This window comes from Neoarius graeffei, chromosome 21 (genome assembly GCF_027579695.1).
Source record: "Neoarius graeffei isolate fNeoGra1 chromosome 21, fNeoGra1.pri, whole genome shotgun sequence".
Lineage (NCBI taxonomy): Eukaryota > Metazoa > Chordata > Actinopteri > Siluriformes > Ariidae > Neoarius > Neoarius graeffei.
This window is the reverse complement of record NC_083589.1, coordinates 26,859,916-26,883,676: the sequence shown is the minus strand read 5'-3', so window position 1 is coordinate 26,883,676 and position 23,761 is coordinate 26,859,916. Positions and strand designations below refer to the sequence as shown.

The following is a 23,761-nucleotide window of genomic DNA, read 5'->3' as shown; positions in this document are numbered from 1 at the left end:
TGTCATGAAATTTAAAATCACCTAATTTTTTTCTTTAAATGATACATTTTCTCAGTTTAAACATTTGATATGTCATCTATGTTCTATTCTGAATAAAATATGGAATTTTGAAACTTCTACATCATTGCATTCCGTTTTTATTTACAATTTGTACTTTGTCCTAACTTTTTTGGAATCGGGGTTGTAAATATACCCTCACCAGCCACTTTAATAGGAACTTGTTCTTGATTCTAAGACTCCTGTTCTTGGCTGCAGGAGTGGAACCCAATGCGTTGTTCTGCCATTGCATGCTGAGATGCTTTTCTGCTCACCACGGTTGTAAAGAGTTGCTATGAGTTACTATATCCTTCCTGGCAAAAAAGCTCAAACCAATCTGGGGCTGGGTTTCGCAAGGTTAAAAAGCCTCTTAACGCTAAGAGCATCTTAACTAAGAGAGAGTGCGTGTTGATTGTGATGCTCGCTCTGCCATTTAACAATGATCTTTGTCCTACGATGCTTTTGGGAAACTCACCCCTGGCCATTTTCCTCTGACCTCTCTTATCAACAAGGCGTTTGTTTTCACCCACAGAACTGTCACTCACTCAACTCAGTGTTTTTTTGTTTTTCGCACCATTCTGTGTAAACTCTAGAGACTGTGTGTGTGTGTGTGTGTGTGAGAAAACCCCAGGAGCTCAGTTGTTTCTGAAATACTCAAACCAGTCCATCTGGCTCAAACCAATACCCATGCCACAGTCACAGAGATCACAATTTTTCCCCGTTCTCATGTTTGAACATTGTGAACATGAACCGAAGCTTTTGATTTGTATCTGCATGATTTGATGCATCGTGCTGCTGTCGAGGGATCGGCTGATTAGAGAACTGCATCAAACAGCAGGTGTTCCTAATGAAGTGGCCAGCGAGTGTATATTGCACTAAAGAAAAAAAAATCTAAAATATATATATATATATTGCACTGTAATGAATAAAAAACTGAAATTTATGACTTTAATTCTGCCGATTTTTAAGAGCTGTGGGAACCCTGTCTGGAGTTGAAATTAAGTCCAGATAATCTTATTCACCTTCGCCTCTCGTGTCTACTCAGTGAACGTAGAATATAAACCAACAACTCATACCTTTGTGTGATCCAGGAATCGGACAGCTCTGTGACCTGACCCACGCGGAACATTTCCCAGCCTGCTTGTGCGATCATTGCGCCGTTGTCAATGCAGAACCTTACAACCAAGTCAAGGATTTAAGCCTTAGTGCTAAAGTAGCGTGACTTTGGCATTTGAGACCCATACACACACGTTACAAAATGTAAACTCTCACCTCTCGTCTGTGGCGAAGAGCCGAGCTCCTCTCTCCTCACACATAACGCCCATCATCTCCTGCAGACGGAGGTTACCTAGTCGAAGCACACGGCAACTCAATCAATAAGAGCATACGAACACATGGCATCATCACTGAAACGTGAAAACGGGCCACTCACAGCCTACTCCTCCTACGATCAGGACCTCCTGGGAGTCACAGTGAGCCATGGCGCGTTCTGTGATCTCCACCAGCATAGAGAAGAGTGTCTCCTGCAGATCAGAGAGTTCCGATACGTCAAATAAATGCATCCAGAAAGATTTCAATGTTGCATGTTTATGTCAGGAAGAGACACGAGTTCAGTCCTTGCCTGAAGGGAAAAGCACAGGTCCTCTGCTGTGCACTGCTTAGAACTCAACATCTTGTGTGCCATCTCCTAGATTTGAATGGAAAATCAGTATCAGGTAAATCAAGTCAAGTCAAAGTCCCTCGCATGCCAGGATCTGGTCTTCCCAGGCAGTCTCCTGTCCCAGTACTAACCAACTCTTGAAGGTGTATGGGTGCGGCGCCGATCTCCGTTTTGATAGCCCTCGGCCTCTCGCCTATACAGCTAGGGTTACAGTGGGGGGCGGGTCCTCTGGTAACCACGAGAGTTTGACTTCCCTACTTGCATCTGTATTGCAGCGTGCCTTACCAGATGGTAGTAGGTACCATTTTTATGATGGTCTTTGGTATGACCCAATTGCGAGTAGATCTCACGGTCGAGAGGCGGACACGCTAACCACTAGGCCGACTCACGGTCATCAGGTAAATACTTTCATTAAAAAAAAATAATATACACAGAGGCCATGGGCAGTGAAGACATTTACTCGGGATCAACCAATAAGGGTTGGTCTTACTGGGCTGCGACAGCCCGCGACTAGTTGGAGACACAGCAATTGCGATAAAATAAGCGAATTAGCGACAATTTTCACTTGGAATCACACTGAATTGATATTTGCATATTTTACCGCAATTGTCGTGTCTCCAACTAGTCGCAGGCTGTCGCAGCCCGACTTTCCCTCGGCAGGCAGGGAAGCAGAGGAAGCCTCACGGAAACTGACTTGAGAAGGGTTCGCAATGGCTTTGCGACACCAGCGATGCATTTGCGGCTATTTTGAGAGAAATTTTGTCGCACAAGTTTTTTGAACGTGTTCAAAATTTCAGCGACGAAGGAGCGACACTTTGCAACTCATGCGAGGAACTTGAGAAGCCCCGCGAATGTTTCAAGACACTTTTGAAACACTCTCGTGAATGACGTTCGCAATTTGTCGCAAGCTGTCGCAGCCCAGTGAGATACTGGCTTCAGGGGTTTTGGGCACTTGAAGAAAAAAAAAAGAAGGTCTTGAAATTTTGATCAATTTTTAGCATATGTGCAATGTTAATATAGTAGGCGTATCAGACGCTCGCTGGCTGTGGTGCGTAAATTGTGCATGCAGACCCTCATCTAAGTTTCCCTTCACTCTTGAATATTTTCTATCGTGAATACGATCATTAAAAAGCTTATAATTTCTGCTTTCCAAAGAAATGTATCTGGTTAAGATCTGTTCAGTACTTTGGGAGTAACGGCAGGTTGAAGTTGGCACAACAGAGTTCACTCTCTGCTCACGGGACGTCGGGAAACTGCCGGTGCTTTTCTTTTTGAGTCATGGGAAAGCACTCAGACTCTCTCTCTCTTCTGATTGGTTTCCGACTGGATTACGCGTGAATATCAATCATAACTTTCATAGGGATGTTCTCTCACTCTCACTGCTTCTGATGAAGGATTCAGCAAAATTTTCCATCAGCTAGTTTTGATGTTGTGATTCACGAGAGGCTTTGAAGTGAGTTTTCAGAGCTTTACCTACTTGTTTTTTCAAATCAAACTGATTCCTGTAAATAAATAACTATTTTAGAGTACAACTGGAGTTGCTTTGATGAAAAATACTGACATCTTAGTGGTCGGAATGATATTTTTAAAAACCAGAAGTCAGAAACGTGAGTGCCAATTTCAATTCAATTAATGTGAATTGTTTACTGGATGTGGATCAGATAGTTTTTTCGAGGTTCGTCTTGAAAGCTGTGAATATTAATCAAAATAATCATTTATATTATTTCATATCAACACTACAGTAGTAGGCCCTACTTAGAAATACAAAGGCCTACAGAGCACAAAGAGGAGATTAGAAATAACCTTTTATAAGTTTTTTTATTGAGTGTACCGATTTAACGGTTTAACCTAATTAGCATCTCATCTCATCTCATTATCTCTAGCCGCTTTATCCTTCTACAGGGTCGCAGGCAAGCTGGAGCCTATCCCAGCTGACTACGGGCGAAAGGCGGGGTACACCCTGGACAAGTCGCCAGGTCATCACAGGGCTGACACATAGACACAGACAACCATTCACACTCACATTCACACCTACGGTCAATTTAGAGTCACCAGTTAACCTAACCTGCATGTCTTTGGACTGTGGGGGAAACCGGAGCACCCGGAGGAAACCCACACGGACACGGGGAGAACATGCAAACTCCACACAGAAAGGCCCTCGCCGGCCCCGGGGCTCGAACCCAGGACCTTCTTGCTGTGAGGCGACAGCGCTAACCACTACACCACCGTGCTGCCCCAATTAGCATAATTAATTCTAATTAAATGCTAATTTGCATAATTGGTTTGTACTAATTTTTTGAACTTGGGATTCAGTATACAACCATCTATGTGTCTGCCAATTTCCGTGTAAATATCTTGAAAAATAAAAAGTTATTAAGAAAAAAAATTGATCTCATTCATTAATGAGGCCCATTTTGGACCATGTGATCCTCATAGAGAATATTATGGCCGTTTCTAAATATTAAGCCGTTTTATCGTTGATTTGTAATCGCTTAAGAACAGATAAACATTTTAATTCTGTAAAACGTTTGTTGTTCTGCATTCAGTGAGAGCCGTTTCAAGCAATTTGGATTGAATCTGAATGTTCACCTGATATGCCTAATTATAAAACACTGTAGAATATTTTGTTTATATAGAAGCTGTACAAAAGAATTTACGTGAAAAGAAAAAAATATATGATTTGTACAATTCCATTAATTTATGCGTATGAAAAACTTTTATTTATTTATTTTTTTTGTACGAAAAACTGAAACTGGCTTTTTTAAATAGCTGAACGCCTTCATCTGTTTAACATGCCATTGCTACTCTGCTCGGCTCTGCTTGGGTCAGCTGATTGTTGTGATTTGTGATGTTCCAAACAGGCGTGTTGCCAACAGTGGAAGTGTGAGTGCCCTCTGGTGGACGACCTATGCAATGACAACTCTCACAACATGGCTCAAAGATCCATTGTCTGTCTCTGGCTTTTGTTTTTAAAATGTTGTTTATTGGCCGTTATAAACACTGATACCGATTTATCAGCAATTCACAATCGATATTGGCCAATAATATCGGCATGTTGATTTATCAAATGGGCCATAACATTTCCTAAATAAAATCGCCCCATGATCTGTACAATCACACTGATGTTTATATCGCCACGCTCATGCATTTTTAGGTGCCAGATACAGCAGTATTCCAAATTCACCAATTAATTATGTAAGACACTGAATAGGCGTGGGAATATACTTAATATATATTGACAGTTCTACTGAAAAACGATTAACATGTTAGTACTAGGAGAGGAAATGACATCTCATAAAACCTGATCTATCCATTATTTCACCTCCAGAACTTCAATGACTTTCATATCAATCTCTCTATATGCAGAGTGTCGTGAAAAAACAAATGCAGGATCTCGATCTGTTCACTCTGTTTCTCACCAAAGCATCAGTTAGCCAAGGAAATGGGATTAAACCATCTAAGGCAGTGTTTCTCAACCCAAGCGCCAGCTACTGAGCTGCAAATTTTTTTTCCCCCCAAGTTGAAGCTAATTTTTAGTAGGGTACAACTGCTGGATTGCATCCAACGTTACATCTGCCTCATTAAATACGCAAGACATGAAGTGGTGGTCAGCTGAGCTCACTGTTCACAAAGTGTTACTGTCGCTGGGGCGCCCTGATAGTCGTTAAAATGCCCTACGCTTGCTTTGTTTTGCGCTATTTGAATCAAACAAACTATGAAACTGAAAAGTTTCTTCCGGGTTCCCCATGAAGTGATAAAAAAAAGGGTGAAAGAGCAAAGGATTTTCCAAAAGACGATGAAAAAGGTGGCTCTTAAACCTTTCGCTGTGATGGAAGGAAGCCGAGTCGAAGGACTCTCGAGTTTGCAGTGATCACTTTGCGAAAGGTTTGTAAATTCCTCTGATTTATTTCGTTTGGATTCGTAAATCACTTTTCTCGCCAGTTTCCGTTATTTTGAAGTTCAGGAGACGCTTAAGTCCTTAGATGTGTTTTTGTTCACTGTTTGATCGTGGTCACTGTATTGTAAACTAACGCGTATATAAATACACATAATACCCAGGTCTTTAAAGGGGTTTCTGTGGATCTTTGTGAATGATTTATTTACCTGGAAGAGAAGAGCAGGGAGGATTGAGAATCGAGTGTCTGTGGTTTGTTTACACTCAATATTAAAACTTGTAGCGTCCTAGCAACCATCACAAAGACACGTACAAAAAGCCCAGAAATTCCTCCTTATCTAGGCAAAAACGATACAGGATTTATCTTGTAGTGTCCTGATCCTGAGATCTTTAACCAGCCACATATAAAAAGTTACACTCCTTCATGCGCTTCCAGGTTTTCTCTGTGTCCGTGTAGAACGATGTCTGCAGCACCAGGTAGTTTGAGATGTCGGGGAACTCAACGGATGGATAATTTTCAAACTCGTAGGAAAAAATCCTTCTTTGTTAGCGTGTAAGGATCTAATCCCATTGAGTGGTTTCTGTATCCACTTCTTTTGAGTGTACTTCTTGGTTTTAATAACTTGCTTGTTTGCGGTACACAAACATGGCAATAAGTTCTTGTGTTAATGGACCAGACTCCACTTTTGGATCATTAATCCCTTTTGACTGAGAATGACCCGCATGCATGGTTTGGCTTCTGGCACATCCATACAGTTTTAAATACAATACCTACAATTAAAAACAGTTTGTTTTTACTGTATGTATTTAATTCCTGGGCTCCCATCTGTAACAGGGAGTTATGTTGGATCCCATTAATACACTTTACAGTAAATTATTAGATTCTAATAGAATAGATGAGCCAAAATAATTGAGGCTCTTTTTTAATGGGCCCCGACTCATTACAATAATGAATAGGAGAACCCCTGACCTAAGGGACGTGTACATTTAATTTTACATTTGGGGAAGTTAAATATGGAGAAATCATAATAATCACAAGGTATTACTGTACAGGACTTGTGCAAGTCTGTTACCATCTGATGAAAAGCACTTTGGCTTTCTTCATAACAAAGGGATTTAACATGAGACAACTTTAGATTTTTTTTTCAAGGCAGAGCAATTACAAGTTGTTTCAAGGATTACATAAAAAACCCAACACAGTCTGTTGGGGTGTTAATTTGGTCATGAATTTCACAGTAAATACACACTGCCTGGCAAAAAAAAGTCACCATTTGTATTTAAATAAGCAAGTACATCAGAGCCTTTGATTGGATCATTTCTTCAGTGACTAACTGATGCAGTGAGTAGTTTCCCATTTCTAAACAATGTGACGAGATCTCACAGGATTGGGACTAAACATCTTTATGTCTATAACAAAACCACTTGTTAGTGAGACTAATCAGCAGAAAAGGCTTCAATTTGCTAAGGAGCATAAAGATTGGACTCTGGAGCAATTGAAAAAGGTCATGTGATCTGAGGAGTCCAGATTGACCCTATTCCTGAGTCATGGGTGTGTCAGGGTAAGAAGGGAAGCTCATGAAGCAATGCACCCATCATATATAGAGCCTCTGGAGGCAGTGTTATGATCTGGGGTTGCCTCAGTTGGTTGGGTTGAGGCTCAGCAACGTTATATGAAGCCATTGATGGGAGCTGACTGAAATATTAGTGTGTGTGTGTGAGACTTTTTTGGCCAGGCAGTATATAATATTATTATAAAGACATAACCTTTCTTTCAAAAAGGAGTTCCATTAACCCAGGACTCGACATTAAAGGTCGTCCGACTGTCCGGGACAACCAAATGTTTGGTCTGGACAAGTCAAATCCTCATCTGCCTGTCTGACGGGACAAGTTGAATATTTGTTGAAAGTCACAATTTTTATTCAAGAATTACATCAATAAAGTTCCAACAAAACTAGTTCAATCCCCTCAGTGATCCGGTCATGTTATTGTTTACGAAATTCCAGGGAAGCCGAGTACAGCTGGTGTGTGTGTAAAAATAACCACGTCATAATATCTAATTATAGATTTGTGGCAGCGGGGGCGTGGTCAAGCGTTGGTCTGTGACCGGAGGGCGGAGTCAGGGAAGGTAAGTGGCAGAATCACTGCACCTGATGTTGGTTAATCTGTGTTTGTGTGTCTTCCCCAGTGACCGCGCCCTATATAAGGAGAGAGAGAGGAGAGGAAGGGAGCTCTCTCTCCCCAACCAGACGACTGGTGTGTGTATGTGTGTGGATAGCGGGAGAGTTTATCTAAAGTCTGAAAAGACCAAGAATAAAGAGTTTGTTGTGGAACTTAAAGGTCCCATGGCATGGTGGTTTGTTGATGCTTTAAACGGGCTCGTGGAGGCTTCCGGATGTTATATCCGCAGCCTTTCTCGAAATGAACCCTCGGTACGTAAATATAGCCTCCTGGGAGAAAGCCCCATTTCAGCGCTTTTCCCAGTGCGTCGTTTTGCTAATGAGAAGCAGGAGGCGGGGAAGGGTAGAGGGTGGGGGTGGGCCATGGGGGGAGGGGCTTGACCAAGCTGCACGCACACACATACTCGCTGCTATCAGCGCCTGTAGCCATGCTGCTAAGACAAAACCCCGTTCTCCCTCGGACTCCTTTCGTAAACTCAAAGTGACACAGAGAACAGAGAGTGAGAGTGTTCGGAGTGGTAGTTTACGAACGTATAATACCCTAGGCTTGAACACGCACTCCATAACCAAAGAGGATAGAAGCAGCAACTACAACAACATATCGCTTATCCAACAGAAGACATGCATTGCGGAGCAATAGTCAAACATAAGTTACAGTCAATTTCCAGACTAAACTCAGTTTAACAGAGCATGCTGCATGCTTTTTGGTTTTGTAGCGCAGATTACCTGGCTAACTGCAGGAAGCGGTTAGCTGCACAGCTAATGTAGCCATTGCTAGGCTAACACACCGATTTTAAAACACGGCAAAACGACCAGTTATACACTTACTTGTTCAGTGTTTGTTGCTGATGCGGCAGGGATGCTTGGTACGGACCCAGGCTTCAGTGACAGTTGATGTGCAAAACCTGCCCTGTACTGTCCCAAGTTGTGGAAACATTCCTCAGGAAAATGCTTCCGACAAACATACACCGTCTTAGGTAGACTCGACGGCGTATTATTGGAGTAAATAAAATTAAGCCACTGCGTCTTCAGGGGCTCTCCCGTCGGCAGTAAAAACAGACTCTTTTCTGTGTTGTCACATCCATGTACAGCGCAATTTCCATGTTTCGCTCGCTTAGGTGATGCCATGTTGTTGTGTCCTCCCTCTATGGTCTCCTCACTACAACTGGGCGGGGCAATCCATACAGTGGGTGGGAATCCAGAGGGGGGGGCGTGGGGATCATCTCCCTTGCTGACGTAGTAAAGGGAAGAGCTTATCAACGCGCCGTTTTGACGCGCCATTCTCAAATGTTGGGCATAGTTTGGTTTACACATTATGAAATTTCTAGCCACTGGGGTGACTTAAGAAGGTCAGAGGAACTCATTTTAACGTTAAAAAACCTCAGAAAGTGAAAATTTCATGCCATGGGACCTTTAATTCTGGCCTGCCGTCTTTCTGTGCTCCACCTCTACGAACTGCTACAAGATTATAGGGGCGTTCACATGACACATATTTGCATCGATGCTGCACCAATGTATTTTGTTGCGATATATCTTACACCGGTGTAAATTTTGTGGAGCGTTCACACATCACAAACCTGCTTACTAGAGAGAAGCGTGTTAGCACCGGTGCAGCCCCACTTTCGGTCACACGGCAGTTTTTGCGACCGTGCTATACGATAGTAATAATGCGGAAATTAAATATGCGCATGCGTGAAAATGTACTTCCTTTTCCCAGTTGTCATGTCATCACCAAGCGCCGGGAAAACAACGTGGATGAAGACACCAGTGTTGCCAGATACTGCTGACGTTTTCCAGCCCAAAATATGTTCAAATCTGCCAAAATGCACTTAAAACCGCCCAATCTGGCAACACTGGAAGACACGCAGTTCTGTTGTTGTTGATATTCGCCATTTTGGAAGCGCAAAATACCAGGATGCAAATTATGCAATGCCCGTATGTAATCAACTCTCCTCACGCGTAGCGAGTCTACCCCTGTAGCGTTCAGACGTCCCATTTTATATCGGTGCTGCCCCGCAAACTAGCATTTACTCCAGAGTAAATTTCTTAAACCACCTCCTGAGCAGGGTTAAGGCCAATTTATGCTGACAACCCAGCCCTCGCAGATGGCGTCTGCGAAGCCCCCTTCGCAGACGCTCTGCACGCACCTCCCAAAAATTGTGACCACCGCAGACAGAGTCTCAGACAAGAGGGCTCTGATTGGTCCACTCTACATCCGCTGTACACGCACTTCCGCTTCCCTACTTTCCCGGTTTGGTTTGTTTTCACGACCGGCATTTTTAAAAACACGAGCGAAGATGGAGCAGCACGAAGAGCGGTTGATCGAGGAAGTGAGGAAGTACGTACATCTATACGACTCCAGTTCTAGTCATTATAAGTAACCGGAGGATAAACACTCCACTAACCACACCCACCAACTACTCCTAGCGATTTCGCGACTTCGCGCCCCCTTGCGTTGTGGCGTGAATAACATCGCGCACGCCTATTACTCCCCGCTCAACGATAAATTACAACTGTCTGCGAAAAGCTATCTGCGAAAGCCTTGTTGCAAGAGCATGCAGAGGCCATTAGATTTGCACCGGTTTAAGCAGCTTTCAGGGGCTACACCGGTATAACTTTGTACCATGTAAACGCTCTACCGGGGCAGCCCCGGTGCTACACCGGAGTAAAAATTGCCGTGTGAACACCCCTTATTAGACTTCATCAAAGTCAGAGAAATGGTGATCAAATACCTCAATAAAATAAATATCTGTGGTGAATCTTCATTTCATTCGGACATTCATTGTATTTTTCTTTTGTATGGTTCATGTTAGCCATCACAAATGTTGTAAAATATTTCGGGGGAATTTTACGACAGTGCCGAACTCACTTATGGTTTGTTTTCATTCACAACGTGGTTCCATCCCCCTTATCATATCCAACTCATTTTCTTTCAATTTCATTTCCTGAAATTAATTTATATTCCAAGTTTTACTGGATTAATCAGGATTTAACTTTATTTCCTCCAGAAGCTTTGAGTTCGGGTGAGTCTAACTCTTAAAACTGCAGATCAGGGAATGGGTTAGAACAACACACGGACCATAACGGGGCATTGGATAGGTTTTGTTTATTGTTACAGTTAAAGTTTGAATTTTAGTGAAGAATTATAAATCATTAAAGCAGCATGATGATCATAACTATATGTGCTTTTTGAGAAACTTTGTTAACCATTTTCCTTTCACTGAATTTGTAAATACACAGGAATAAAAAGGTTCTGGTCAGGACAAGAGAAAAAATCTTACTGCTTCTCCGACTGGACTAAAGAGTTAACGTCGAGCCCCGTAACCATGAGTTTGATTTCCAGGAATGGTACATCGTTTCTCCAACTGTTTAAGTAGACAAATCAAATCATCTCTGCATAAATTGTTGCCTGTTTTCTCTATATTTGCCAATAATTCTAGAGATGATTGTATGGGCGCTGCTGAATCTGTAAAAATGTTTGTTCAGGCCACGATTTCTTCAGCTGGATGACTGACATGATAGAAATGCATCAAGGTCACTGCAGCCACTCACGATTTTGCTTGCATGTTTGAGATTGTTAGTAAAGCTATAATAACTTAATCTTATTATACACCATTAAATACTGACGATGTTACCTCAATGTATGATAAAATCCCAGAGAAAGAAACGTCCATTCCTTTCACTGTGTATGGAAGCTCTATATACTGCTTACCCCTTAAAAAGAAAAACAAACCGGTCAATAAATCAAAACATCGAAGTGACCAATAATCATAGTGCTAAAATAATCCATATATTAAAGGAGAACTGAAGTCATTTTTAAACTTGCTTTATTTCTTAATTAACGTGTTATTCAATTACGTTTTCGGTTTTAGTAACCTTATATCGTGACTCGTATTGGCAACTAATTGCAATTAAATATTATACTTATCAACCTATTCGGTTTTTAGCCGTGTTGAATTTAGTTCGTTTGGTCCACGGCAGGCGTCGCTTATCCACGCGATCTTCACGAGACTTGTGCGAGACTTTGAAGCGTGACGTGTCAGCGCCACCATTTTAAAAACTGTTTTCCAAATGAAATATTGCACAGAAATGAGTTTAAATGATGATTACTGCCTACTTTTTTTTTTCAAACTTTCCTGATTGCTACCAAAACAAACAAAACTTCCGGCTTGATCACGTCAGCATTCGAAAGAGGGCGCGCGCATCTTTTGACAACGTTGGCAGATGTCGGTCACTTTGATTTCCGCTGTACGTTTTACTTCCGTCCTACGATGTCTCGCACAGGTCTCAACAAATCTCGTTTACGGCCATTGCTTTGACATATGGACTGATATATTACATAGCGTATTTCAAAACTTGCTATAGCAGCGACAAATTAGCTATCAAAAATGCATTCCAATATTTAATAAAATGAGAAATAGAATTTTGATAATAAAAAAATTTGCCTTCAGTTCTCCTTTAAGTAAGGCTCTGGTCACACTACAGCTCGCGATGGGTTTACGAATACTTGGCGATGAAAAACTGGTAGCACTTCCAGCAATGCACAGCGAACGTCCTCAGAGCTTCACAAGTTGTTTTTTGGTGCGTCTCTGCCTCATGAGTGGCCAAAAACATTGTGAAAATTTTCAATGCATACACTGAAATTTGGTGGCGATGTTTGTTTTCGTTAGCAGACTAAGCAGCAAATACTCGCAGATGGGTTTGGGAATACTTCCAGAAGCTCGGGGACATTTCGTCCAGCCTCTTAAGATGTATTTGTTTCAAATCCATGTCCCTGATGCTCACGTGAGCCTCAACAACACACCAGCTCGGCACAGCCTAACCTTCACCGAGACTTAAAGTGAATTTACATTCAGGGATCCTTCAGAGTGCGTTGTGTGCGCTCTTGGGACCCAGTTGTTATGGGAAACACCTGATGCTGATTTGAGTGCAATCAGCACGCGCATATAAGGACGCTGTTTTCACAGGTATGCAGCGGAAGGCAGATCTAAGTACAGGAAGAGTGTTTATTCGCAGAGCAGGTGTGATATTTACAAAAACAACGCACAAACAAAACTGAAAGCGGAGGGATAAACATGGCTAGAAGCAAACGTGACAGTGATAATACTTCGCAAAGCCTCTGTGTCCTTATACGTGATTGCTGATTGCACTCAAATCAGCATCAGATGTTTTCCAGAACGACTGGGTCCTGTGAGTGGGCGTGGCTGCTTGAATGCACAAAGGCGTGACAGTCAAGTGGTCGCCGGCTGTGTGACCACAACTTTTAGCTCGCCTGTATATCGCCACAAAAACACCTAATTTTCATCGATAACCATCGCAAAGCATCGCGAGCCGTAGTGTGACCGTAGCTTAAGCGATAATACAGCACGTCATGCTCTTACAGAACACGTAACAACGCTGTCCCTTAACAACACACATCCTGAAGTGTTTTATTCCACTTATACCACAGTAATTAACCAATGGTAACATTTTTTTTTTATTTCTTAAAGTACAAGTTCTTGTTTTCACTTATATTTGGTCAGTTACAGCTATAAACAGTCAGTCAGTCTCTAACCAGCTGCTCTTTATTCCCTCAAGAAAACCACAAAGCACTCCATCATAAAGACGTCCCCATGTTGGGAAAGTTCCCGCTGACTGTTATGAAGCGCTGACGCTGGAGATTTCTTCCATAAACAAAAAATAAACATCTCCTCAGAGAAATGTTCACCATGTCAATTATTAGCAATCAAGAATGTTTTAAAAAATCTGTTTGTCTGGAGCATGTGTAACACACGTCCCTGGGAAAATTGTCATTTTTGTAAGAATGATAGAACTGATATAAACCTGCCACTGGAATTTCAGGAATCATTATTGTCAGAGCTGCTCGTATAGAAAATGCATCAATATCTTCTGACTAATCAGATTCGAGAATTCAACAGCACTTTTACAGTGCCTTGCAAAAGTATTCATCCCCCTTGGTGTTTGTCCTGTTTTGTCGCATTACAATTCAAATGGATTTTTGGGGGTTAGCACCATTTGATTTACACAACATGCCTACCACTTTAAAGGTGCAAATTGTTTTATTGTGATACAAACAATAATTAAGATGAAAAAACAGAAATCTGGAGTGTGCATACGTAGGTATTCACCCCCTTTCGTATGAAACCCCTAAATAAGAGCTGCTCCAACCAATTCACTTCATAAGTCACATAATTAGTTGATTAAGATCCACCTATGTGCAATCAAAGTGTCACATGATCCATCACATGATGTCTGTATAAATCAACCTGTTCTGGAAGGACCCTGACTCTGCAACACTACTAAGCAAGCAACATGAAAACCAAGGAGCCTCCAAACAGGTCAGAGACAAAGTTGTGGAGAAGTATAGATCAGGGTTGGGTTATAAAAAATATCCCAAACTTTGAATATCCCAGGGAGCTCCATTAAATCCATTATAGCAAAATGGAAAGAATATGGCACCACTACAAACCTGACAAGAGAAGGCCGCCCACCAAAACTCACAGATTGGGCAAGGAGGGTGTTAATCAGAGATGCAACAAAGACACCAAAGATAACACTGAAGGAGCTGCAAAGATCCACAGCGGAGATGGGAGTATCTGTCCATAGGACCACTTTAAGCCGTACACTCCACAGAGTGGGGCGTTATGGAAGAGTGGCCAGAAAAGAGTAACTGCTTAAGAAAACACATTTGGAGTTTGCCCAACAGCATGTGGCAGACTCCCCAAACACATGGAAGAAGATTCTCTGGTCAAATGAGACAAAAATTTATCTTTTTGGCCATCATGGGAAACGCCATGTGTGGTGCAAACCCAACACCCTGATAACACCATTCCTACAGTGAAGCATGGTGGTGGCAGCATCATGCTGTGGGGATAGCTTTCATCTGCAGGGACAGGAAAGCTGGTCAGAACTGAACGAAAGATGGATGGCACTAAATACAGGGCAATTCTGGAGGAAAACCTGTTCAAGTCGGCCAGAGGTTAGAGACTGGGACGAAGGTTCACGTTCCAGCAGGACAATGACCCTAAACATACAGTGGGGAAAACAAGTATTTGATCCCTTGCTGATTTTGTTGGTTTACCCACTAAGAAAGACTTGATCAGTCTGTAATTTTAATGGTAGGTGTATTCTAACATGTGGAGACAGAATATCAAAAAGAAAATCCAGAAAATAACTTTTAAATATCTATATTAATTTATTTGTATTTTATTGGGAAAAAGAAGTATTTGATCCCCTAGTAACCATCAAGAGTTCTTGTTAATACAGACAAGTTAGACTCTCCAAATTACCTTGTCACCTAAATTGAAGACACCTGATATCACTAATGACTTGTATAAAAGCCACCTGGCCACAGAATCAATCAGTTTGTCAGACTCCAAACTCTCCAACATGGGAAAGACTAAAGAGCTTTCTGTGGATTTAAGGGAGAAGATTGTAGACCTGCACAAGACCGGTATGGGCTACAAAACCATTAGCAAGAAGCTGGGCGTTAAGGTGACAACTGTTTGTGCAATTGTGCGCAAGTGCAAGACTCACAACATGATCATCAATCGACCTAGGTCTGGGGCTCCAAACAAGATCTCACCTCGTGGGGTTTCCAGGATCATGAGAACGGTGAGAAATAGACCTAATACAACACGGGCAGAGTTAGTGGATGATCTTAAAGCAGCTGGGATCACAGTCACCAAGCAAACAGTTGGTAACACTTTACACCGCAATGGTCTAACATCTTGCAGTGCTCGCCAAGTACCCCTGCTTAAAAGCACATGTGCAGGCCCGCCTGAACTTTGCCAATAAACATCTGAATGACTTGGAGAGTGACTGGGAGAAGGTGTTATGGTCAGATGAGACCAAAATTGAGCTCTTTGGCATCAATTCAACCCGTCGTGTCTGGAGGGAGAGACATGCTGCTTATGACCCCAAGAACACCATCCCCACTGTCAAGCATGGAGGTGGTAACATTATGCTTTGGGGATGTTTTTCTGCACAGGGCTACTTCACCGTATCAATGGGAGGATGGACGGAGCCATGTACCGTAAAATCCTAAGTGAAAACCTCCTTCCCTCTGCCAGGAAGCTTAAAATGGGTCGTGGATGGGTCTTCCAGCAGGATAATGACCCAAAGCATACAGCCAAGGCAACCAAGGAATGGCTGAAGAAGAAACATATCAAGGTCATGGAGTGGCCCAGCCAGTCTCCGGACCTGAATCCTATAGAAAATCTATGGAGAGAGCTGAAGCTCAGAGTTGCCAAGCGACAGCCACGGAATCTTGATGATTTAAAGGTCATTTGCAAAGAAGAGTGGACCAAAATTCCTCCTAATATGTGCAGAAACCTGGTCATCAACTACAAAAAACGTCTGACCTCTGTGCTTGCTAATAAGGGGTTTGCCACAAAGTACTAAGTCCTTTTGGCAAGAGGGTTCAAATACTTATTTTCCTCAATAAAATGCAAATAAATTAATACAAATTCTTTAAAGTCGATTTCTTGATTTTCTTTGTGGTATTCTGTCTCAGCATGTTAGACTACACCTACCATTAATATTACAGACTGATCGAGTCTTTATTAGTGGCCAAACCAACAAAATCAGCAAGGGATCAAATACTTGTTTTCCCCACTGTACTGCTAAAGCTACACTGGAGTGGTTTAAAGGGAAACATCTAAATGCCTTGGAATGGCCTAATCAAAGCCCAGACCTCAATCCAATTGAGAATCTGTGGCATAACTTGAAGATTTCTGTACACCAACACAACCAATCTAACTTGAAGGAGTTGGAGCAGTTCTGCCTTGAGGAATTGGTAAAAATCCCAGTGGCTAGATGTGCTCAGCTAATAGAGACATACCCCAAGAGACTTGCAGCTGTAATTGCAGCAAAAGGTGACTCTACAAAGTATTGACTTATTGGGGGGGGAATACCTATGCACACTCGAGATTTCTGATTTTCATCCATGGGCATTACGGGAAAATTCTGCCCATCAAGGAACCAATCAGAGCGCACAATTTTACCGGAAGTAGCTCGTGCCATATAATAATCACCGATATTCACTGAGCCTGAGGCAGATAATTGTTTTAGTATAAATACACAGGTGATTATTTAAAAAAAATTGTATAAAAAAAATTTATTTCAAACTTCAAAAGCGGCATGCAAATGTAATAACGGCGTGGCGCAGACTTGTGTCACTTATCTACGCCGAGTCACATGAAATACTTTGTTTTGAAATCGATAAAATAAATCACGGTTCCACCTTACCTTTGAACAGTTTTGGACCAGACTTCATAGGATCTTTAGTGCTTTTAGGAACAGCATTTTCTTTCATAATTTGTAATTCTTCCTCACTTATAGTGACAAAGTGATTGGCCGCCATTTTGCCGAGTCACTCGAGGTGATTATTGGGAAATAATCTGAATTTCTTGACCAATCAGTGCGTGATTTCCTATAATCACCTGCCTGTTTATATGAATAATATTTATACATTTTTGTAGAGTGTAATATACTATCTGCTTGACACAACACATTCATTTTTTTTTATACTGCTTACACATAGTAGTTTTTTTTTTTAAATCACGTGGTTTTTGGCTCAGCCTTTGGCTGAAGCCTACAGAGGCGCCTGTCTGTATGTGTATGTTTAACCGAGTTCGAGCGTGTTTAAGAATGTAATAGGCGTGCCAGCCTCAGGTAACGATTCCACAGTCATGGTGTGGTGCCACTGCGCACTGACTATGTAAGCACCACATTAAATAACCTCGGCTTGTGATATAGTCCTCCGTGATAGAGCGGTCTAGAGCGATGTCCAGGAAAGGACCAGATTTTACAACGTCGGTTAGAATCCTGGCGTCGACATATTTCTGAGCGGACTATTTTTTTCTATTTAGGTACCGTAGCTTCTATCTCCCAATCAGAGAGCTCGGACCTACACTGGTCTCTAGTCTTTATAATCAGTCAAAAAATTATTATTTTACCCTGAATGCAATTGAAACTACTGTACAACCCTGATTCCAAAAAAGTTGGGACAAAGTACAAATTGTAAATAAAAACGGAATGCAATAATTTACAAATCTCAAAAACTGATATTGTATTCACAATAGAACATAGACAACATATCAAATGTCGAAAGTGAGACTTTTTGAAATTTCATGCCAAATATTGGCTCATTTTGTTAGGGTTTTGCTGGGATTCGAACCTGGTTCGTTGGTGTGATGATCCAGCAAACCCCCACTAGGCCACCAGGGGAATGACTCAAATGCAGAGGCGTGAGGCGGAAGTAGAAAAAGTAACAAAAGGTTTATTTATACTATGTACACTATATACAATCCAGGGCAAAACAAAAAAAACAAAAACAAAGAGTATAATTCAAAAAGAAAAAGGCAAAAATGCAAAAGCTCAGAAGAGCCACAAAACACAGTACAAAGGAAACTGGAGATAAACATAACAGCACAAAGACTCCGTGACAAGAGGACTGAACTCAGGGGTATACACAAACTAATTAAGGACACAGGTGAAGATAATTAGGACTAACAGGCAATTAACAAAAACACAAAACACAGGAACAGTGGCGGCCTCTAGAGGCCAAAATAAACAAGACACGAAAAGGAAATAACAGCGGCCTCTAGAGGCCAAAACAGTCCAAGTCCTAACAGGACCCCCCCCTCTAGGAGCGTCTCCTGACGTTCCCAGGGCGATCCGGATGGGCCGAATGGAAGTCCCGACACAGTTCTTTATCTAGGACATCCCGAGCAGGAACCCAGCAGCGCTCCTCAGGACCATAGCCCTCCCAGTCCACCAGATATTGCAACCCGCCGCGGACCCGGCGGGAGTCAAGCAGGCGATGCACAGTGAACACAGTCTGCCCCTGGAAGATGCGGGGGGGTGGGGGGTTCCTAGGGGCAGGGGCATACGTAGACGTCAGTACAGGCCGCAACAGGGAAACATGGAAAGTGGGGTTGATCCTCAGAGTCCGGGGCAACTGGAGCTGGTAGGAGACAGGGTTCACCCTGCGCACCACCTTGAAGGGGCCAATGTAGCGAGGAGCAAGCTTGCGGTTCTCCACCCGCAGCGGAAGGTCCTTAGTGGACAGCCAAACCCGCTGCCCAGGGCGGAAAGTGTGTGCAGGTCTTCTGTGGCGGTTGGCCTGAGTCTGGTTGGTTCTGGAGGTCTGTATGAGGGTCTTCCTGACCTTGCTCCAGGTCTTGCGACACCGTCTCACATATTGGTTGACCGAGGGCACCCCCGCGTCCTCCTCCTGGTCCGGGAACAGAGGTGGCTGGAACCCGAATTGGCACTGGAATGGCGACAGCTTGGTGGCCGATGACTGCAGGGTGTTGTGGGCGTACTCTGCCCATGGCAGCCAGGTGCTCCATGATGTCGGGTTATCCATAGCCAGGCCTCGCAGGGTGGTTTCCAGGTCCTGGTTGAGCCTCTCCGTCTGACCATTGGACTGTGGGTGAAACCCAGAGGAGAGGCTGGCAGTGGCTCCGATGACCTTGCAGAACCCGTGCCACACTCGGGAGGAGAACTGGGGCCCTCGGTCTGAGACGATGTCCTGTGGAAGACCAAAGACTCGGAAGACATGATTAAATATAAGTTTCGCTGTTTCAAGAGCAGAGGGGAGTTTGCACAGAGGTATGAAGCGGCAGGCCTTGGAGAATCTGTCAACAATGACCAAAATGACCATGTTACCTTGTGACTCAGGGAGACCCGTGATGAAGTCGACTGCCACGTGGGACCAGGGACGCCGGGGAATGGTCAGAGGATGCAGGAGACCCTGGGGACGCTGTCGTGGGTTCTTGGTTCTGGTGCAAACCTCACAGGACAGGACAAATGACCTTACTTCCTGCTCCATGTTAGGCCACCAGAAGCGTCTTTTCAGGAAGTCCAGGGTCCTCCGAGCTCCCGGGTGGGCGGTGAGAGGGGAAGAGTGACCCCACTGGAGAACCTTGGCCCGGGCTTGATGTGGGACGTACAAGAGGCCCGGTGGCCCCGTCCCAGGACCGGGGTCCTGGCGTTGGGCTCGTCGAACAGCCTCCTCAATACCCCAGCGGACAGGGGCCACAATCCGGGACACCGGGATAATAGGCCCGACTTCATTCTCCCTGTTAGTGGCAGAGAACAGCCTGGACAGTGCGTCAGGTTTGGTGTTCTTGGAGCCGGGACGGTACGAGAGGGTGAAGTCAAACCGACTGAAAAACAGGGCCCACCTAGCCTGTCGAGGGTTCAGTCTCTTGGCTTGCTGGAGGTACTCCAGGTTCTTGTGGTCAGTCCAAACCAGGAATGGATGTTGCGCTCCCTCCAGCCAGTGCCTCCACTCCTCAAGGGCCAGTTTGACCGCTAACAGTTCTCGATCCCCCACATCGTACCGGGACTCCGCAGGACTCAGGCGGTGGGAGAAGTAAGCGCAGGGGTGCAGCTTTCCTTCCGAACGTTGAGAGAGTACCGCGCCGACACCACTGTCCGAGGCGTCCACCTCCACGATGAATGGTTGGGAGGTGTCCGGGAGGACCAGAATGGGTGCCGTGCAGAAGCGGGCCTTGAGGTCTTTGAACGCCTTTTCTGCCTGAGGAGACCAGCCATAAGATCCACCTGTCCCTTTGGTGAGGTCTGACATGGGTGCTGCCACAGAACTGAAGTTCCTGATGAACTTGCGGTAGAAGTTAGCGAATCCTAAGAACCGCTGAACCTCCTTAACGGACTTGGGAGTAGGCCAGTCCCGGACGGCCAGGGTCTTGGCAGGGTCCATTTGGAGTTGGCCTGTCCGTACAATAAATCCCAGAAAGGAGACCTCGGGAACATGAAATTCGCATTTCTGGGCCTTGGCGAACAGATTGTTCAGTAGCAGCCTCTGGAGAACCTGGCGGACATGGTGGCGGTGCTCCTGCATGGTCTTGGAAAAGATAAGGATGTCATCGAGGTAGACAAAGACGTACAGGTTAATCATGTCCCTTAAGACGTCGTTGATTAGGGCCTGAAAAACAGCTGGTGCGTTGGTGAGTCCGAAGGGCATCACCTGGTATTCGTAGTGCCCAGACGGGGTGTTAAAGGCAGTCTTCCACTCGTCTCCCTGTCGGATACGGATGAGGTGGTATGCGTTCCGTAGGTCCAACTTGGTGAAGACGGTGGCGCCTTGGAGCAGGTCGAAAGCAGTGGACATCAGCGGAAGGGGATATCGGTTGCGCACAGTGATCTTGTTCAGGCCCCTGTAGTCAATACATGGTCGAAGCCCCCCATCCTTCTTGCCGACAAAGAAGAAGCCGGCACCAGCAGGTGAGGTGGAGGGTCGAATGAACCCAGAGACCAGGGCGTCTTTGAGGTATTCCTCCATAGCCTTGCGTTCTGGCTGAGAGAGGGAAAACAGTCTGCCACGAGGAGGGGTAGTCCCAGGGAGCAAGTCGATGGCACAGTCATAGGCCCGGTGCGGAGGAAGAACGGCGGCCCTGCTCTTGCTGAATACCTCCTTGAGATCCCAGTACTCTGTGGGAACTTGAGATAACTCGGTGAGATCAGGGGGCTCGGCAGGAGACACAGGAGAGCTAGAGAGCAGACAAGAGGCATGGCATGCAGGGCCCCATTCCACAACCTGGCTTGTTACCCAGTCTATGCGAGGGTTGTGGCGAATAAGCCAAGGAAGGCCTAGAATAACTGGGAACTCAGGTGAAGGAATCAGGTGCAGGGATATTTCTTCCTTGTGACCTTGAGACTGGAGGAAGACTGGAGAAGTAACTTGGGTGACTCTTCCATCACCTAACGCTTGGCCATCGAGGGCAGACACAGACAGAGGGACTTCAAGAGGTGCAGTAGGTATATTGATGCTTTGGGCGAAGTGAATATCCATAAAGTTCCCAGCCGCCCCTGAGTCTAACAAAGCTTGACAAGAGTGGACAGACTCACCCCAGGAGATGGAGACCGGGATGTAGATTCCTTGACCAGGGAGTCCGGGAGAGAGGGTAGGCCCCGTCACAACCCTCCCTCGGCTGGACGGGGCGGTCCTTTTCCCAAGAGTTCGGGACATAATGCTCGGAAGTGACCAGGCTTGCCACAGTAGATGCAGCACTTGTCCCTCCTTCTGCGCTCCCTCTCAGATGCGGAGAGGCAAGTACGACCCACTTGCATGGGTTCTGGACAGTCACTGAAGGAGGTAGATGGTCTCCAGGTAGAGGTAGGGAGGCTGGGGGGGCTCAAGGCTTGGTGGCGTTCTCTCATCCTGTTGTCCAGACGAATAGCATGTGAGATGAGGGTTTCGAGGTCACTTGGGCATCCAATAGAGGCCAGACCGTCCTTGATGGGGTCAGACAGACCATGGTGGAAGGCTGACACCAGGGCAGTCTCGTTCCATCCACTTACTGCTGCGAGTGTTCGGAACGAGATGGCGTAATCTGCGACGCTTCCTCCTTGCCGGATGGACATGAGCTTTCGGGCTGCGTCGGTACTGATGTCTGCCTGATCGAAGACCCGAAGCATCTCTTCAGAAAACAGCTGGAAATCAAAGCACTCAGGTCCCTGTCTTTGCCAGATAGCAGTAGCCCAGGCTCGCGCCTTACCAGCTAATAAGGTGATCACAAAGGCAATCTTGCGGCGATCCGTAGTGTAGGTGGTAGGCTGAAGCTCAAAGGTGAGTTGACACTGGGTAAGGAACTCTCGGCACTCACTGTGCTTGCCGTCATACCTCTGTGGTGCAGGAAGGCTGGGTTCACGAGGTGAAGAAGGCAGCATGGCAGGAGGCACTGGAGCAGGAGTGGGAGCTGGATCAGGAGCAGGAACTGGATCAGGAGCAGGAGATGCAGGCAGAGATGTCAGCTGTGCCAGGGTTTTCCCAATTTGCTGAAGCAGTTCCTCGTGGCGAGCAAGGGCCTCACGTTGGCTGGTGAGCGTACGTCCATGAGCGTCCATGGTCGCTCCGAAGCGTGTCAAAGCTGCCATAATTCCCTGAAGGTTGGCCGGGTAGACAGTTGAAGCAGCCTCTGCTGAGTCGGTCATGACGGAGTCTTTCTGTTAGGGTTTTGCTGGGATTCGAACCTGGTTCGTTGGTGTGATGATCCAGCAAACCCCCACTAGGCCACCAGGGGAATGACTCAAATGCAGAGGCGTGAGGCGGAAGTAGAAAAAGTAACAAAAGGTTTATTTATACTATGTACACTATATACAATCCAGGGCAAAACAAAAAAAACAAAAACAAAGAGTATAATTCAAAAAGAAAAAGGCAAAAATGCAAAAGCTCAGAAGATCCACAAAACACAGTACAAAGGAAACTGGAGATAAACATAACAGCACAAAGACTCCGTGACAAGAGGACTGAACTCAGGGGTATAAATACACAAACTAATTAAGGACACAGGTGAAGATAATTAGGACTAAAAGGCAATTAACAAAAACACAAAACACAGGAACAGTGGCGGCCTCTAGAGGCCAAAATAAACAAGACACGAAAAGGAAATAACAGCGGCCTCTAGAGGCCAAAACAGTCCAAGTCCTAACAATTTGAAATTTCATGACAGCAACACATCTCAAAAAAGTTGGGACAGGGGCAATAAGAGGCTGGAAAAGTTAAAGGTACAAAAAAGGAACAGCTGAAGGACCAAACTGCAACTCATTAGGTCAATTGGCAATAGGTCATTAACATGACTGGGTATAAAAAGAGCATCTTGGAGTGGCAGCGGCTCTCAGAAGTAAAGATGGGAAGAGGATCACCAATCCCCTTAATTCTATGCCGACAAATAGTGGAGCAATATCAGAAAGGAGTTCGACAGTGTAAAATTGCAAAGAGTTTGAACATATCATTTACAGTGCATAATATCATCAAAAGATTCAGAGAATCTGGAAGAATCTCTGTGCGTAAGGGTCAAGGCCGGAAGACCATACTGGGTGCCCGTGATCTTCGGGCCCTTAGACGGCACTGCATCACATACAGGCATGCTTCTGTATTGGAAATCACAAAATGGGCTCAGGAATATTTCCAGAGAACATTATCTGTGAACACAATTCACCGTGCCATCCGCCGTTGCC

At 44.6% G+C, this 23,761-nt stretch overlaps 1 protein-coding gene across 2 annotated transcripts in view; it reads right to left on the bottom strand.

Moving 5' to 3' along the window:
• osgep (O-sialoglycoprotein endopeptidase) overlaps positions 1-23,761 on the bottom strand; it is a 52,029-nt gene that overhangs the window by 2,991 nt on the left and 25,277 nt on the right. The window contains exons 7-11 of one of the 2 annotated variants that reach the window (XM_060902906.1): positions 11,404-11,482; positions 1,658-1,723; positions 1,469-1,559; positions 1,309-1,384; positions 1,113-1,211 (exon numbers count right to left, since the gene is read on the bottom strand). In XM_060902906.1, the coding sequence (XP_060758889.1) occupies positions 1,113-1,211; positions 1,309-1,384; positions 1,469-1,559; positions 1,658-1,723; positions 11,404-11,482 (411 nt within the window). The remainder of the gene's footprint in view (positions 1-1,112; positions 1,212-1,308; positions 1,385-1,468; positions 1,560-1,657; positions 1,724-11,403; positions 11,483-23,761) is intronic. The other variant, XM_060902907.1, reaches the window with a different exon arrangement.